We start from the raw sequence: 20,169 nt of genomic DNA on the forward strand, positions 1-20,169 counted from the left end.
CCGTTGGATGTACGTTCGACATCCGTTCTGTCCGGTACGTGTCCGTTTCTCGTACGTTGCATATCCGGTGTGTGTCCGTTATGCATCCGTTACACGTCCGTTTTATTCGGTCAGTACATCAACGGACTCCCAACGGATAACAATTTTGTCAACGGACAACTTTTATTTTCATCCGTTAGGCGTCCGTTCGTGCTATCCGGTAAGGTGTGACCGAGGCTTTATATTCAAATATAGATGTTGTAAGTTTATATTTGACATTTTCATCATTTACTATCTACGAAGAAAACAGGATAAAAATAATTCAGTAATTGTTTTGAATATTTATTCATGATTTCCGTATTATATTACTGATGATTTTGGAACCATCTCAGAACGAGTGTCTTTTACTTGCTGATCGTTTGGTAAACCAGAATTGCGACAATCTCGTTTACAGTATTGAAAACACGTATTGAACCATTATGGAAATCACAGTTTTATCTTCATCTGTTATACTACATTGCTTATCTGTACCAAACTTGACCTAACTTGACAGAAATAGTGTATAATGTATGGTCCTTTATACCACATTTTTATGTTTTGTTCGATCGAAAAAAATATTTTGTAAGCAATTCACATGCCACCAGGAGTGTGTGTGTGTCTGTGTTTGTGTGTGTGTGTGTTGGTGTGTGTATGAAATATTTCCTATAAATTACCGCGATAGAGAAAAATTATACTTCCACAAGAAAAATAAATCCATCATTCTACAAGCCAGAAAAGCAAATAAATAATGATGAGAGAGACAGAGCGGGGACATGTGTAGTTTTGCCTATTTTCTTGTTCTTCTTATTTGATTATTACATTTAAGTATATATAATATATTTTTCTTATGGAGACGAACCTTTTTTCGAGATGGTTTGACCTCTGCATTTCTTTTGGTGTTTTGCGGTTACTTCGGTCTCAGTGAATTATGTACACCCAAAATTCATTTTTTATTTATAATTTTTATGCTGGTTCGTATGTATTGACAAGCAACAAGTATACCCACTGATATTTTGAATTTGAATTTCAATCCGTACTTCTACATGAAGAGGGTAGCGATCTTGAATATCCCTACAAGAAGTATGTCTAGCTAGATATAATAAGATGTGGCATGAATGATAATGAGACAACTGTCTATCCAAGTCATATTTAAAAAAAAAAGTAAACCATTCTATGTCAAAGTACGACCTTCAAAACGGAGACTTGGCTAACACCAAATAGCAAGCTAAAAAGGACCACAAACGTGACTAATGTAAAACCATTCAAACAGGAACACTAGCTGTCTTAATTGATATAAAAAAAAACCAAGAAAAGAAAATCATTTATGAACCACATCGACAAATGACAACCACTGAAAAATTGACAGGTTCCTGTAAACAAGCAGGCACAATTGTGTGTATTTATAGTAGACATTTACATGTAGAAACTGGACAAATGTCTTATTAAAAAATTACTTCGTTAATTGTCAAACATGGAAATAAATCATGTACTTCATACTTTATATTTGTATTAAAAAAAAACAATGTGAAAACTATCTCATTTTAACACAAACATGTTTTGGAAACACGAATAATTTAAAAAAAAATTAGCTGGAAAGATGAGAAGATGTGGTATGATTGCAAATAAGACAGCTCTTCACCAAATGAAATAAGATCAGAGTTCTCAGCATCCGCAGGTCAAAAAACGACCTTCAACAATGTGCAAAAGATATACCATATAGTAAATGAACTGGAAAATAAAATGCAACATAATACAAGAGAAATATTTTTAAAGAAAACCAACAACAATGCTTATAATAATTAACTAAAATCAATGATGACAGATGGCAACAAAAGGAACACAGGTCATTTATACATAAATGTTTTATCATTCTACACTTAAAATACTATATAACTGGTACAAATACAAATATGGTCCTAGAATAAAGTAGCGGGGTTTTAATTGTTTTGCACGTATTAAAATACGATTCAAAACGTCCCTAATCAAATGGCAAAATCAAAATCTCAATCACATCAAACGAATGGATAACAACTGTCGTATTCCTGACTTGGTACGGGCATTTCCTTATGTAGAAAATGGTGGATTGAACCTGGGTTTATAGCTAGCTAAACCTCACACTTGTATGACAGTCGAATCAAATTCCATTATATTGGAATTACAAATCTGTGATACAAAAGCTTCATAAAAATACAATAATAATTCATTTTCAGCAATTAACAGGTGGTCTCGTATGGTCTCGTGTTGCTAATTGTCTCATTGGCAAATCATACAACATCTCTTGTTTTTTATGAGTTTCCCATTTCAAAAGAGGAACGATAGATACCAGAGGGAAAATCAAACTCATAGATTGCAAATAAACTGACAACGCCATGGCTAAAAATAAAATGACAAACAGACAAATAATAGCACAGAAGACACAACATAGAAAACTAAAGACTAAGCAACACGAACCCCACCAAAAACTTGGGGTGATCTCACGTGCTCAAAAGTTGCATAGATGAAGATGAAAGTGTTATTTCTAATTAATAACAAAATATTTTCACAAAGCTAAATGTTTACAGAATTTATACCCAGACAAAATAACAAAACATGTCCTGAGAGCACTGGATAACGTTTCCGTGTTCCTCGTCATCCTTGTACAAACCACATTTTTGTTCCTGTTTGCTATAGACAAAAAAGGTACAATTCTCTCTTGCCATACATTCTCGGCTGCACTCCAAAACATGGTGTGTCGATATATTCATGATATCAACAATGTGATTTATTTCACCAGTTGGTGCCTTCATACTTAGTCGCATTGCAGGATCCATATCCATCGCTAAAACGTAAAGGTAGGTATGTTTTATCTTAATTGCAATACCCAGAGAGAAGCCGGATATATATATATACAACTCGTCTAAACATCAACCCAACAATGTTAGATCTGTAAATTTGCTTTCGCAAATTTTTGGTTCTTCCCTCGCCGGGATTCGAACCCATGCAACTGTGATATCGTGACACCAAATCGCCTGCACTGCAGCCGTCCCGCTAGACCACACGACCACCTGGGCTCTAAAAAAAAAAGAGCTTTCGGTGGGCATGTGTTACCTTTCCACGTCAGTTTTAATCTAGCGGCGTACTACAGTACATGATATATAAGGCATGAAGATGTTATTGTTACAGATCAGCTGAATTATCTATAGTAAAGGATCCTACAAATTAATGTAAGATACAGTCACAGAAAATAATTATATTCATAAGTACGTCTGAGTCAGTGACAACCCTACAACAGATGTATCCATCGGATCGCCATCAATGATGGTGATACATGGCTGTGTACATAATGTATATACAACTCGTCTAAACATCAACCCAACAATGTTAGATCTGTAAATTTGCTTTCGCAAATTTTTGGTTCTTCCCTCGCCGGGATTCGAACCCATGCAACTGTGATATCGTGACACCAAATCGCCTGCACTGCAGCCGTCCCGCTAGACCACACGACCACCTGGGCTCTCAAAAAAAAGAGCTTTCGGTGGGCATGTGTTACCTTTCCACGTCAGTTTTAATCTAGCGGCGTACTACAGTACATGATATATAAGGCATGAAGATGTTATTGTTACAGATCAGCTGAATTATCTATGGTAAAGGATCCTACAAATTAATGTAAGATATAATGTAAGATATATATATACAACTCGTCTAAACATCAACCCAACAATGTTAGATCTGTAAATTTGCTTTCGCAAATTTTTGGTTCTTCCCTCGCCGGGATTCGAACCCATGCTACTGTGATATCGTGACACCAAATCGCCTGCACTGCAGCCGTCCCGCTAGACCACACGACCACCTGAGCCCAGTCAGTTTTAATATATATATATATAGGAAAGGTAACACACGGCCAGCGAAAGCTCTTTTTTTGAGAGCCCAGGTGGTCGTGTGGTCTAGCGGGACGGCTGCAGTGCAGGCGATTTGGTGTCACGATATCACAGTAGCATGGGTTCGAATCCTGGCGAGGGAAGAACCAAAAATTTGCGAAAGCAAATTTACAGATCTAACATTGTTGGGTTGATGTTTAGACGAGTTGCATAAAATGTGGAACTTTCTCTACACGTGGCGTCGGAATTAACATCAGGGCAATACGTGGCTGCAAAACTATACACCCTACTTTTTTTTTAATTTTTTTTTGCTTGCTTTCCAACTTTTTGTTTCATGCAAGCGCACCTGATGAAGATTACACTAGGACTTAGATATTATATACTGACGATACCAATTGTAGTATTTAATTGAAAGTTTAGGAAAGTCGTCGGCGATTTTCCCTCAGATGTCCAAATTACGATTTTAGGTAAGTTAGATTTAAAACAAGACGAAAACTGAAACAGCGACAATCTTGTTTGTTTTGAGCATTTAAAGACATAATATGTAACATGGCAAGTACTTATAGTCGAGTGTTAAATGTAATGTCAGCTTGCAAATATATTTTGACTGTGTTAGTTTATCTCTTATATTTTCGAAGTATTGATTTACAGCATATAATCTCCCACTTCTGTACATGTCAAACACTAAAAGTGATATAAAATAACAATTTATAGCACGTTGTATATCCCCAAAGGTGTACTTGTCATCATAAACTTACTAGTAACGTGCAACTTAAATCTATATTTTTATATCTATATACAGATACTCGCTATATATGAAGAAAACCAGTAATTTCAGTCTTCCCACGCTGCAGCAATAAATTGTAAACAGAGGGAAGACGAATAATTTTGTTACATCAATGATTGAAATACTAGACTAAGAACGTTTTCCAGGTTTATTATTTGATCAGTTTCATTATGTTGGACATGACATGACCTTCAGCTGTAGCGAAGGAAAATGATATCGACTTAATCGCGAAATCAAACTTTTTGAAATTTTTGAAAATAATATTTACATGATAAAAACTCATTTAGATCCATGATAAACGTTCATATTTCCCAGTGTCCGTAATAGAAATGATTAACGGAAATCCTAAATGCAATTTATATCAATTCAATTCAATCAATTCGATTTTGAATTTTCATCACGCTTTATAAAATTTAATATAAAATCCAAATTTCAAATAAGGCACCCAATTTCTATGGGTTTTTGCTGGTAACTATGGTCCTACATGCTAGTATAAAAAAACTATTTGATCTAGATATCTAGTCTAAACTATTTAATAACATATGTGTCATTCAATATACCTGTTGAATTGAAGTCAACTGAAGAATTTGATATAGGTTCTGACGAGAACATGATCTTCCATGTTGCCGATGTATATTTATAAAGTGACAAGCCACTCCACCATTGACTGTCGAATATTCCATGATGCCTGAATTTCCTACCTGTAAATACCAAAATGCAGGTCATATTAAGGGCATACGATACAGTTTTGATCCCATATTATTAAATTTTGCTGACAATTTGCATATAGGCTATTTTTTGCCTGATTAAATCAAATATGTAATAAAAATATACCTTCATGTGCTACTTTTTGAGTAAAATAAGGTCCAATTTTTTTATATTTGCTCAAAATTCGGATTTGTGGACGAATGTTTCCTTTCGACAGAAATACATATCTTTTTTGTTTTAAAAGCTGTTTTTTTGTTAATTTATTTGTTAATTCTGTTTTATATAAATGTCCTTTAAATTTGTGCAATTTGTTTTTCAAATATTTCATATTAATCAAATGTTCACGAATGTTAAAAAAAAAAACGTCATTTTTTGCTGTATATTTATCAAATTTAAAAAAGTGCACTATTTTCATTTCATGCAAATTGGCACACATTATCTTCTTACGTAATCAAACAAAATGGCATTTTAAAAAAGAGGGGTCCATGAACTCGTTTTAAAGTTAGATAAGTCTGCATGATAAAAATCAGTCGAAAACTGAATATTTTCCCGATAAGTGATAGTCGCGAAAATAACAATTTACGTTAGCAACGTCACCAACTCCCCTGTAACTGTATCGTATGCCCTTTAAAAATACAACGTAGTTGTATAGAATAAATGATATACCACTTCATTATTTCACTTAATATTCGGGGGTTTTAGGGGAGGAGGCAGGGGAATTTTTCCGAATTGACTATTTAACATAGATAACACCATCACAAAACTTCCACACAGGCTTTAAAAGATCCTTGCTTGCGTTTAGTTTGACTTGAACTCGTTTAGAAAATTATGTAGAAACTCGTTTTTTTATATACCAAATAATATAGAGTAATCGAGTGCTGGTCGAATATTTGTGTACAACATGAAGCGTGCTTTTGTTCAGCATAAATGGGAATTTCAAAACATTTCGGCGTTATTGCATAGTACATTTCAGGCTTATCAATATACAAAAATGTATAATGCGAATATAAGACACGCACGTAACATCGGGACGTTTCTAGCACAAATGATTTTTTTTGGAAAGGAATAGTTTGTACTGTCGCATACAACTCTAACTCTCCATCAACAAAATTAATGAAAAAAAAAACGAATCTCTAATCGACAATTTACATTTGATCACATGATTGTATTTTGTTTTCTATTGCCGTGATGGTTCAGTCCTACAATCTGGTCTGTATGCATTGATTTGATATCTGAACTTCTTCTATAATGCGCGAGAAAGGTAAATGTGCTAGATTTACCTACTAGAGGTGTGGTCAGACATGTTCGTATCATCATAAAGTTGATCGAACAGGTTATAGGTATTCCTACGGGTACAAACTGCGCTCCTTTAATAGCCGACTTGTTCGTGTACGGTTACGAATTACAGTTTTTTGCCAAACTTAGCAAAGACCCATTTAAATTGCATTCAATTGATAAATTCAACAACAATTAACCGTTATCTCGATGATATACTGCCGAAATTTACCTAAAGGAACTTACTTCAAATAAATCAAATATAAACGGCAATTACTGTCTTTTCCTAAATTTGTATTATTCAGTTTAACACGAGAAACTCTACACTAACATTTATGGTGTTTATATAACATAACTCGTTTTCCATGCCCGTGTCTGTTTTTTGTATTTCAGTGAACGTAATATATATACTACTATTACTGGTTAATTATTAATTCGGGGATTTTGTTACCACAAATTACTTAAAACACTTATTAAATACTTCCATAGATATAAAATTTTGTTTTTAAGTTTGTTTGCACCTGTAGAAAAGCTTATTCCAAACGGGATAGCACATCCTCATTTTTATGCAGATGATGTTTACCGAGACCGGAAATTTGGAAACGATCCGAGTAAACTTATCAATCCTTTTATAACAATCAAAGTTATTCATAAAGCTTAACAAATCATCACTGTAATAAGATCTCTGTCATAATAGTTTAAAAGATTTTTAAGTCTTACATCATAAAAATGTGTGTATATGAAAAGAGAAATTGTACTTTTGTTAATTTATAGTAGCTAGGATACATTTTTACATTAGCGTTTTATTGTAAGATCCAGTGAAACACAATGTTTGCTGAGCAATTTTTTATCCGTGTTCTTTGAAGAGAAATTAGATAATAATAATAATCGATATTTTCCTATTCCGTCATCGCACTAATTGTATCGGGTCAAAAGATTACTGTATAGTGATGACATAATTTCGGTCAAAGAATAGGATAAATAAATAGCATCCAAACAATGTACAAACTGTTTGTTTGTTGTTTCTTTTTGACAATTTTAAAACCCCGTCTCTAGCACTGCATTATAGATACATTGCTTCGAAAAATGAAGGATAGGTTTAACTACAGAGTATATCATCAGATGTTCAACAAAAGTATGACAGTAATTTTGATCCTACTGCGGTGATATATATCGCCAATCGCACCTCCAAACAAAATAATAAAGTATGTACTGTCAGTTTAAGTGTCCCCTGCTATGTATTCATAATGACATGATGGAATAGAACACCATTGGTAAATTTTAAAGCAGCTTAACCACTAATCTACTGTCTAAAGATTTAAAACTGTGAAACATTTCTGTTAATAGTTGCGACACCAACACATCATATCGTCATTCACTTGACGATGATAATAATAAAACGTTTCAGTAGACTGAGTGTAGATTTTAGTTATTTTCAAAAATATCCTGCTGGTGTTTTGTATAAGAAACACACAACTGTAACTGGGGTCCGTGTAATGAGAAAATCAACAAGGACGTAATAATGAAGATGTGCATATGGAATATGATGGGTCAAAGAATGTTGCTACTGCAAAATGGGAAGTTAACAATTAGCAAAATATTTATTAGGGTTAGTGTTACTCAATGTATAGTTTCTATGCAGTCTTCTCGTCATTTTTATCTTTAAACATTGTCTTTTTTTATTCTTCTTTTGTTTGTTTTACTCTTCGTCCTCGCTTTTCATTCTTTTGTCTCTGATATCGTGCAATGTTCCCCCATCCCTTTTCAACGAGTACCGTAAGACTCTTCAATTAGAATTGCGTGCAATACAACTATTCATAAGATTTTTGCAATTGATTGTCACATAAAATTTTAGATAAAATGACGAATGTCCAAAATAAACAGTATATACACTTGATGGTTATTTGAATAAAAGAAATGAATGTACTTCATTTATATAATTACTTATAGCATACACTATTGTAAGTTAAGCTACATACCACTACAAATCAGGATACAGCTACAGAGCACCTGTAACATACAAATTTTACACATGTGCAATAGGGAACTCTTTGGTTCTTTGAATTCGAAAATGAAAAATGTATAATATATCTATCAAATAACATCCTTCTTATGTTCACAAACCATTTGTCTATCTGTTATAAGCATTCATATTGTTGAATAGTGTTTTGCCTATCGTAAGGTCTTCAAAATGCTTGATTTACACGCAGGCCTGCCAACAAGTCTGCATAATTAGATATGATATGAGCAGAGGGCTTACGCAGAATATAATAATAAAGATGTTTTATATACAAATAAGTTCAAGGCGTTAAGTTATCTACTTGTGATGGCTTTTGCTCTTATCTTATTTTGTCAAAGTTATGATTTAAATAACAATTTTAGGTCAAATATATCATTGTATCATGTTTGTCATTTTACAGTGTCCCGATTATATCATTGTACCCATTTTCTTGCGCGTCTGGCGTAAATATGAAATTTCAATCCTGGTATCCAGGATGAGTTTATTTGCATACTCATTAATGTATAAACCTTAATCTTATGACAGACTTGGTCTATGTCTAAACTAACTAATGACATTTTTACCACATCTATGTCGCAGTCTATGGAAGAAGCGAATCGATAAAAACTTTTCTTATATCACATAGCGATATTGTCTAATATCAATTGTAAATATGCAGACATTCCATGCGGAAATGCTATTTTCAGCAACGAAAAATTAAGAAAATACTAACTTAAAAACTTATTGTTCAAATATAAACAACAATTGAGTCTAAATGTACATTCAGAAGTTAGCTAGAAGCAAAAGCTTATGTCCGTGTAAAATTTGAAGTGCTGTGTTTTTCTTATATACATAAATAAACAAATGCTATTAATTCTAATATCAATGCGATACTTTTAAAATATCATAGCAGTGTTTTTGTTATATCAATATTAGTACTTAATAGTATTAATATCAGACTGCTGTACCCATATTTTGACAATTTTACCTATTACTAGTATGTCTTGTTTTGTTCACGCATCGTTGTAAATATGACAGAATTTGACGAGACTTTTTTACACATGAGAGGTTTAGCGCTATAAACCAGGTTCAATTCACCATTTTTAAAATTTGAAAATGCCAGTACCGAGTCAGAAATATGACAGTTGTTTTCCATTCGTTTGGTGTGTTTTATCATTTGATTTTGTCATTTGATAAGGAACTTTCTGTTTTGAATTTTCCTGGAGTTCAGTATTTTTGTAATTTTACTTCTTAGTAGTATTGTATGTATGTCAATAAGCAGTTTTAAGACAATTGCTTAAATTCAAATTGTTTTTGGTAACATCTTTCTCAATTGGTTTTTGAAGCAAAACTAGTCAAATAAGGGTTTAATTAACAATGTCGTAATCAAATAGCTAAGTATCACAGTTATTGTTCACATATATAACATTTAGCAAATTTTATAATGAACGCATCGAAATAATATATATCCGATATTCTCCCAACGCACGCATGGAAGACTTTCTTTATTGGTAACAATGAAACTAACTGTTGCCAAAGATGAATAATACTGTCCTCGTTCAGATTGATTCGACAAAATCTGACCTGTACTCTTGAATCTCGTTTTTTATACAAATTAGATCGTTGGTTTTCCTGTTTGAATGGTTTAATTCTAGTAATTTTTGGGTCCTATATAGCGTGGTGTTCGCTGTGAGCCAAGGCTCCGTGTTTAAGGCCCTACCTATCTATAATGGTTTACAAATTATTACTCTGATAGAAAGTTGTCTCATTCGAACTCATGCACCATCTTTTTATATCTGTAAAAATTTCCCCTTATAAATAACTTCTTTCCAGTACTCCAGAAACGTCATTTGGGTGCTGAATCTTTATGTTAAGTAGTGATTTAGTCCAGTCAAAAAAGGTGATATTTTATTACGTCTGAAGCTGTCAAACTGAATTTTCACCCCCTTTACACAGAATTGTTTGATATTTTGAGTTAGAGCTGGTAGATGTTTCTATAATTTTGATATTATTTGTTATTTGATCCACCAGTAGTACACTATACGGTATCTTTTTGAGATAGAGCATGTGCGATGTTTTTAATTTGAATTTATTGTTTAAAAGAAATGCACTACGAGATAACTGTGTTCTCGGGCCAAAAGGAAGAAGTTTATTTGCAAGGCCTCTGAAAATTGAATAAAATTGAGAATGGAAAAAAAGTAATAGAGTACTGAACACCGGATGACCGCAAGTTCTTGTGGATGGTCACAAGCACTTGTCTTAAAAAATAACCATATATATTACCTGAAAGTGTCTGAAGTTGTTCAATTTATAGTCTGAGGCTACTCAGTTGGTATCTTCAAATTTCGGGACATCAGCTTTTGTATATTTTAATTTGTTTGGAATATTCATTTTTCTATATTCATTGTCAAGTTAAATGGGGAACTGTATTGGATTGGATTGTTTGAATGAATGTTTTTTTTCTTTTAAGTAATGATATTTTTTTGTCTATTTCGATATTACCCATGTGAATAGGATATAATAGGTCGGTAGAGTATTTACATCCGCATTTAAATTCCGCCATTGCATCATCACTTCAAACAGAATTAGTCGATTAAACAATGTGATTGAAAATAATGGACTGAACAGGTTGTAAACACTGTCAACTATCAATAGGGTCAAGCAACATTTTCGAAATAATAAGTTCATGTAAGCGTTAATTTTGTATCAGGTACTAAATTTTAGTGATATTGATCCCCAAACATTAAACCAGTCATGAACTAAGTTTGTGAATTATGTTTGCGTTTTTCTTGACATGCATTGTGACGTGTTATCGTATTCATTTTATATTAGAAAACTATAGCAGTTATATTAGAAAAGTATATAATAAAATATAGCAGTATCTTTGACTTATAGGTGATTTTTGCTTAGCAAACAATCGAATTCGTTTCAATTGCATTCCACTGGATTTGCTACGTGATATTTATTGAATGTGTACATCTACAAATGATAAATCGTGCATTTATGTTTCATTTATTCAACTATTCAATTTTCTCGTTTAAATACACCTTGCTTGTTATTATGAAAAAATAATTCATGGAAATTATACAGCAGACGAATGTCGTATTAAATGTCACCCTGTTTTAAGAAAAGAGTCATTACTTTATACCGAGAAATCTGCCTTTCTTCGTAATAATGCTAACATTCGTCTAAAATTTCCCACAATGCAACTCGTTGATATAAGACAATATCGCTCGTTGATATAAGAAACGTTTACATCGATTCGCTTCTTCCATAGACTGTGTCGTCTGTCTGCTAATTACAGAACGTGACCTATTTCCGAATATGACTGTTATATACCGTTGCTGTACGACATGGCTTGGTATTTTGTACATTCAACATTCATGAATTATTTTTGATGTTTCTGTTATACTTGTGGATGAATAATTATAAAATTGCATTTCAATACCAAAATTGTCATATTCCCGAAAATGGCTAAACGACGTGTCTCGTTTTTTGTACATTTAACATTCATGTATTTATTTTTGATGTTACTGTTATGGTTTCGGTTGTATAATGTGTTATGTCTTATCCTCTATAGTCCAAATAATTATAAAGATGTCATTCCATAAAATCATAGCCATTAAATATTTTATACGAGTATTGAGTAAATAATTGTAGAAAGTTCGAGATTGCATGTAATTTACGAAAGCATGACACTTTTTCTGATATCCTGTGCTGTCTATCGTTGACGGGATATGTTCGTTGTTGTTCTGCAGTTTGCATGTTGTGTAGACTATTATATTATTTGTTTGTGGGTTTCTCTTTGACGAATGTTCTTGCGTGTATTTGTGCTGTATTTTTGTCACGTAAGGTTGTCATTTTAGCGATAATTTGTTTTAAATTGTCATAAAACGGGAGGTATGGCTATCAATTCAACCAGGCTCAACCAATCAGTTTTTCTTAAATTGTCCTGTACCAGTTCAGGAATATAGTATTTGCTATCAAATAGTTCGATACTATGTATGTTTGGGTATAATTTTGTTAAAATTCGGTGTTCTAGTTGTTCCATTGTTTTCCTCCTATAGTTGATGTGCATCCATCGTTTTTTTTTGTAACTCGAATTTGTTTTCTCTCAATCGATTTATGACTTTTGATCACCGATATTCTAGTGTTGCCTTTATTAAATATGCTTTTGGTGGCTATCAGCGAATTTCATATACTCTTGAATTGTATGATGTAATTTTTATTTTCACTAGTAAGCTACTGTTTTTGTATGTCATAAGATACAGACGAGTGCAACTCTATCATTTGTTGAAATAAAGCTTTTATAATTGAACACTCCGTTATAGCAATGAGATTAATTTGAGCTTTTATGCACCGATGACCATCACTAGGCACGCTTGAGACAAAATTAAGGAAAATGAAAAAATAAAAGATTATGGCGATTTATGACAGATTAGTTGTTATAAATATTAGAAAACTATGTTGTTTTTAGTAAGCAGTTGCTTGTGTTTTTTTGCTTTTGTCTTTTTTTAACGGCGTTGTCAGGTCAACGACTTATGAGTTTTAATAAATTCATTTAGTACTTTCCAACTAAAATTTACGAATCAATGTTTTAATTTGATTTGAAAACACTTGTAGGGCATTGCTGAAATGTAACCAATACACATTTTCATACCATAAAACATTCAATCTGAGAATCAAACTATGAGAAATTTTTTTCGCCACGCGAAAAGACGGCTTAAAAAAATTTCATTATAAAAGAAAAAATTCAAACAGTTATGTAAATTTTAGCTAAAGCAATAATTAATGAAAATGAAAAAATAAAAGATTATGGCGATTTATGACAGATTAGTTGTTATAAATATTAGAAAACTATGTTGTTTTTTGTAAGCATGTTGCTTGTGTTTTTTTGCTTTTGTCTTTTTTTTTAACGGCGTTGTCAGGTCTACGGCTTATGAGTTTTAATAAATTCATTTAGTACTTTCCAACTAAAATTTACAAATCAATATTTTAATTTGATTTGAAAACACTTGTAGGGCATTGCTGAAATGTAACCAATACACATTTTCATACCATAAAACAATTAATCTCAGAATCAATCTATGAGATTTTTTTTTCCGCCACGCGAAAAGACGGCTTAAAAAATTTTCATTATAAAGTAAAAAATTCAAAAAGTTATGTCAATTTTAGCTAAAGCAATATAGGCCCTAAAATACAATCAATGTATTGAATGATTGAAAAGTTTAATGAATAGCAATTACAGTTTAAGAGTTTTTTTTTGTTTTCCCCTGTTTTTTCTAAACTGATTATACATTTGTATTCATATTTAAGAATCCAACCTCATATACTTCGTTTTCAGTTTCATACGACTTGCATTTTGGAAAAATACTGCAAAACCTGCTAGAGAAATTGCAAAAGCGTAGCCAGCAGATGTATTTGTTTCTAGACGTATAAGGTGATTGTGAGTTTTCGCACGTTTTTGTACGTTTATTCTACACAGTATCACGTGTCACTACGATGTGATAATTGATATAAGAAACGGCGTCTTTAATTAATAAAATTCAGATTATTAACTAGAACACACCCGTGATATCGCGGGTCCGTGACTGATTTAAAGATGAAAACTATACGTATGCCTTATTTTAGTATTGGTATTGTAATCTGATAAAGTCATGCCGATTATAAGATGCACAGTTTTCTATGCTTTCAAAATCTTTCTGTTTTAACCCGTCGACCTGGAACCTATCAATTATTGGTGATATTAATTATTTGGAAAACAAAAGGGCCTGGAATGGAGTATTTTTTTAATCAACAGCATTGTTCTATATTAGTTATAAATAAAATTGAATTCTTTGATTCGTTGTTTTACGTCATCAGTGACCGCTAACAAATTGAAAACTGTACCTATACGCCTTGTTTTAAGTCCAGATTTTTAGTATTCGTATTGCCATCTTAGAAAGTCATTCTTATTAAAATACTACAATAGGGATCAATGTGACAATGATTGAATTTAGTAGTGTGAACACTATGATTATGACCCGTGTATATAGCAAAATCCTAAATACACTGTTTGGTGGTGCGCCTGTCAGATGTGGAACGTACAGATAAGGTAATAGGTAACAGTCGGATATACTATTGGTATCGGTATCGGATCCGACCCGGAACTTGTTAATTATTGGCAATATTAATTATGTGGAAAACAAAAGGGTCTGTAGTGGTGTAATTTATAATCAACACCATTTTCCTATATTAGCTATATGTAAAGTTGAATTCTTTGATTTGTCTTTTTTACCCCATGACGGCTGACAAGTTGGACCTCGTTATTTTAGTATTATTAGATACATCTGTCATTTCAATTAGGTTACTTGATTTCTATTTCATGGTTTAAATATTTTGATTATTTTTTCACTTTTCATATTCAATTTTTGATGACTGTATATATGAATCATGAAAACTTTCAAAACCTTGGTCGAACCCTCTAATAAAATTGAGAATGGAAATGGGGAATGTGCCAAAGAGACAACAACCCGACCATAGAAAAAAAACAACAGCAGAAGGTCACCAACAGGTCTTCAATGTAGCGAGAAATTCCCGCACCCGGAGGCGTCCTTCAACTGGCCCCTAAACAAATATATACTAGTTCAGTGATAATGAACGCCATACTAATTTCCAAATTGTACACAAGAAACTAAAATTAAAATAATACAAGATTAACAAAGGCCAGAGGCTCCTGACTTGGAACAGGCGCAAAAATGCGGCGGGGTTAAACATGTTTGTGAGATCTCAACCCTATTTAAAAAAAAAACTAGCAAAATGGGATAGCCGAAACGTGACAGTGTGACTGGGGATTTAGGGAGTATGTGAGTAAGGGTTTTGATTATACACCATTTTACCTCAAACCTTGTGTAAAATAACACTTTTTAATGTGTAAATGTTACTTTCATCACGGTAATATACTGAATTTCTGGACCAGACCGTACTTTTTATATTCACTTTGAATTAGCAAAATTATAAAAGAATTGCATATTGAAGTCGTAAGCAAATCAGGGCCTAAATAAAGGCTTCTGACACACATCCTTGTTTCTACCATAACTTGATTTCTACCATAATATTCAAAACTACATCAAAAGGGACACAATAGTCATATGTATGTTCACCATACACCCTTCTAAAAAAAGATGAGTGTGTAAACAATATGACAAGCTCTAACTCGCTCCTAAACCAGAAATCATTAAAATAATTTCGTAGACTTTCAACGCTCTGACACGGACACCAACTTAACTTATTCAAATGAAAAACAAAAATGCAATGCATATCAAATACAACTATTAGCGAGTCATCCGAAAGTCACATGATTGTGACGGGATTAAACATTTATTTTTTATCTATATCTCTTCATGATATTTGTTTCCTTGACAATCATACCCCATCTTCTGTTTCTAAATTTTTTTTGAAAAGGAACGAATAAATCAGTACAAAAGCACGATACCATAGTAACGGTATTACAGCAAAACAAAAACATAATTAAAAGCAAAACAATGACAAACAACACCGTTTCAAAGGAATTTTCACAGAAAATGAAATTAACTACAAATTGCTCATCTCCGGATATTGTATGTTTAATAATTTTACTCGGACACACACACTTTTGTTACTTTTACAAGAACATTCCTGTTGTTGTCGCATTTGAAACAATATCAATAACAAATTCACTTGTTTTGAAAATAACAAAAGACCATTTTATCCAACATTCTCTTGTTGAAAATTAAAAGTTGTAACGGACTTTGTAACATGTGTTATCGATAACAATAACAAATTCACTTGTTTGAAAAATAACCAAATACCATTTTATCCAACATGAAATTTGCGAAAACTGGAAGTTGTAACAGACTTTGTGACATGTGTGAAAATATGAACATTCCAGGAACATTCCAGTTGATGAGAATTAATGACGACAAGGAGCGTGCCTTATACAACAGTTTCCTGTTTTAAAACCACAAGAAGCACTTTTAGTCAGAGTATGTGTAGCTAGAAATGTGTATCAAAATATAGTTATCATGCAGGAAAGAATCGACATAAAATAATAATGAAATTTTGTTCAAGTCTACTTTACCATTCGAATATTTAGCCATGTATTTTATTTGAAAAAGAGAGGATGATTCGTACTAAAACAATTACGTCGGGTTTTAAACTGTGTCAAGGACTCGTACAATACTATGGTATATATTACACATACACATATACTCAGGAAAAGTGTTTGATCGTAACTAAAAAAGAAATGAAATACAAACGAAGTTTAGAAGAAATTTATACATTTTCCCTTTCTTTAGTGCGTTTTAAAAAAATCTAAAGATTCATTAAAGATAAAGAATATACTCACAAAAATATGACCAACACGTAATGGTGCCATTTTAGAAAGTGATAATTTGCTATATATTTTCCCAATTTATTTATAATTTGTAATGTTAGATGCATATGTGCAATAACAATAGATCTTTTATACATATTATGGTTTTAACTCGATTAAACGGAAACTAATGATAGGAAAAGGAACCTTTGTCTCTTTTGATAACGTATTTTCTGGCAAAACAAAAAGCTATAATTGTGTAAAAATCTTTTGTATTTTGTTTTGCAATGCGAGTCTCCTAATTTGAAGTTTTTCAATTTCCTTTCAAATTGTTTAAAAAAAATTTCATCAAATGGTAAACTAACTACTCCTAACATAGTTACATGTCTGTTTACTTTATTCGTATGAGTTAAAAGCTTTTAAATTCTCCATATATATACTTTTATATCTTTACGTGTAAATATGTACTTTGTTTTCTAGTAAGTGATGTTTTATATGAACATATATTGGAAATTCAGAAGTGTGTACTATATATCTTAAGAGCTATTAAATATAACAAATCTATGCAGAGTAAAGAAACTACATTGATTCAGGTCATTTGTGATTTCTACATGCGTCATCTCGTAAAGAGTTGATTTGAAAAGACAATGTTTTAAAGCCAGTCGATTCCGAGAATAGCATTTGTATGTTCATAACGTCATTTAGATAAAACAAAATAATAAATAATACGCACATAGTTGATATATATATTTGTATTTGTACCAATGACCGAAAGTCTAACTATAATTAGTTTTTGTTATAGACAACAAATAAGAAGAGAAGCGGAAAATATCCATAGTACATTCAAACTCATAAATCGAAACAAACTGAAAATGCCATGTTGTAACACAAAAACGACAAATATACAGACAACAGCACAAAAGACAACATAGAAAACTAAAGACCCCATCGAAAACCGGGTGTGATCTCAGGTGCTCCAGAAGGGTAAACAAAACATGCTCAACATGGCACCCACCATGTTGCTCATGTAAGTACAAACTCGATGATAAGCTTAATTTGGTAGGTAACATTCGAGGGAAAGAGGATTATGGCAACGTCAATTCGAACATATTCTTTGATATCTGCCAAACAGATTTTCCATAACGGTGTAGAAACTCGTGATGGCGTCCTTAAAATTTTCGAAGAGATTGTTTCTTACACCATCTACATTAGTGAACGAATCATTTTGCAATAAGAGAAATGTACCATTGTCTCTGGTGAAAAGATTTACAATTGCTTCAACCCCGTATTTTTAAGGGCTTGGGGTAGTTCGTGTAGCTAAATGTTTTAATAATTATGCAGTGTTTTTTTTATTTCGTTATTATTGTACAGAAAAATATTTAAGTATTACTATGCCCGGTAAATATAAATAAATAAATAAATAAATAATCTTTATTTCAAGAGGATGATCCCATTAGTTAAAACTAATCTTCCTGAGAGTCCTCAAAATAATAATAACATATTTATAAGTACATAGAGTATTATAAAGTTATATTATACACAATATACAATTGTATTTAAATAATAATGAAAAAGCATATTAATTTGCACAATTGATGAAAAATTTGTAACATTTTGTTTTAAAAGATACAAGTGTATTACTCATTTTTATTTCATTTGGTAAACTGTTCCATATTTGAGAACCTGAATATGTAAATGTTTTCTTTAAAAAATTTGTTTTTGGTTTTGGAAGATTTAATACTTTTTCATCAGCTGAACGTAAGTTATAATTTTGATTATCAGTAAAATGAAAATTTTCTTGTAAATAGTTAGGAACCATACCATTTAATGATTTAAATACAAGTATTGCCTTTTGGTATTGAATGCGTTTTTCCACATTTAACCAGCGTAAACTATTAAACAATAAACTGGATGATGTCATTATGTCAGCTTCTACTATAACCCTAGCAGATTTCTTTAATAACTTATTAAGTTTATTTATTCCACTTTCACAACAGCTTCCCCATATATTGCAACAATAATCAAATAGTGGCAGAATATAAGCATTAAAATAGATAATACGTATATGCATAGGTAAATATTTTCTTATCTTTTGTAATAAATTGATTCTGTTTGATATAGTACATGACATTTTATCTATCTGCTGATTCCAATTAAGGTTTTTGTCAATATATAAACCAAGAAGTTTTTCACAATCTACATTTTCTATTTGTTCATTTGAAATATTGATATCTAAACTGTTTCCAGTTGAACAAAGTCTTTGTTTTGAACCAACAATCATTGATTTACACTTTTTGGCATTTAATTTCATACAATTTTGCGCACACCAGTTTTCAATTACATGAATATCATTTTGAAGGTTAGAAGTTAACTGAAGTAAATATATAGAAGTGCATATGCTAAATTTAGAGCAGGTGTTGCTCCGATTAAAATTGAAACTGACAGATATGAAGGTATAGATGTAAATGAAAGGTTCTGTTTTAATTGTAGAAAAAAAGATTTGAATATAATTGAAGATGAAAAACATGTTTTATAAGAATGCCCAGAATATGCAGATTTGCGAACAATATTGTTTAACAGTGTATGTAATATAGAAAGTAGTTTTAGTAATTTAAGTAATGAAGAAAAGTTTTTATTTATGTTTCATGATGATAGAGTTTGTTATTTTACAGCCAAAATCTGCCATGAAGTACTTTTTAAGAGAAAGTGTATTTTATACTCGTAATAAGTGTTTATAATGTTGTTTGTTTTCTTTTGTAAAAATTGTTTTTAATAGTATGGTGTTTTATGCTAAGATATATTGATATATGTAATAGATGTAATATCAATGTATTTTAATCTGTGTTTTTATAGTCTCTCATAACTCTTTTTAGAGTGGCTCTTTTATAAATTGTTAATATTATATTGTGTTGTATATCAAATGTTTTAAAGAGGTGAGACTCTAATAAATTATTTGTTTGTTTGTTTGTTTGTTTGTTCGTTTTTTGTCTGGGCACGGCGTTGTCTGTGTTTTTTGACTTATTTTTTATGATTGTTTCATCTTTTTATTTGTTTTATTTTTATTTTGGAGGGTTGTCTATCACTGTAGCTCCTTTATAAGCAATTCGAAACCATTGACAACATATCATTTGAATGTTATTGTATATTTTATTATTTAATGAACCTAAAAGTGTTTTTAAGATAGTATCATATG

General features: G+C 31.8%; 1 protein-coding gene across 1 annotated transcript; it reads right to left on the reverse strand.

Moving 5' to 3' along the window:
• Nucleotides 1–1,929: 1,929 nt before the first annotated feature.
• Nucleotides 1,930–17,053, reverse strand: LOC139522448 (uncharacterized). Its single transcript, XM_071315953.1, has 4 exons — nt 17,010–17,053; nt 8,625–8,655; nt 5,223–5,363; nt 1,930–2,836 (listed from the first exon to the last, which is right to left on the reverse strand). Exons 1-4 carry the CDS (start codon nt 17,037–17,039, stop codon nt 2,583–2,585), a joined length of 456 nt encoding a protein of 151 aa, XP_071172054.1. The 5' UTR covers nt 17,040–17,053; the 3' UTR covers nt 1,930–2,582.
• Between the last annotated feature and the right edge of the window lie 3,116 nt (nt 17,054–20,169).

Source organism: Mytilus edulis, chromosome 5 (genome assembly GCF_963676685.1).
Source record: "Mytilus edulis chromosome 5, xbMytEdul2.2, whole genome shotgun sequence".
Lineage (NCBI taxonomy): Eukaryota > Metazoa > Mollusca > Bivalvia > Mytilida > Mytilidae > Mytilus > Mytilus edulis.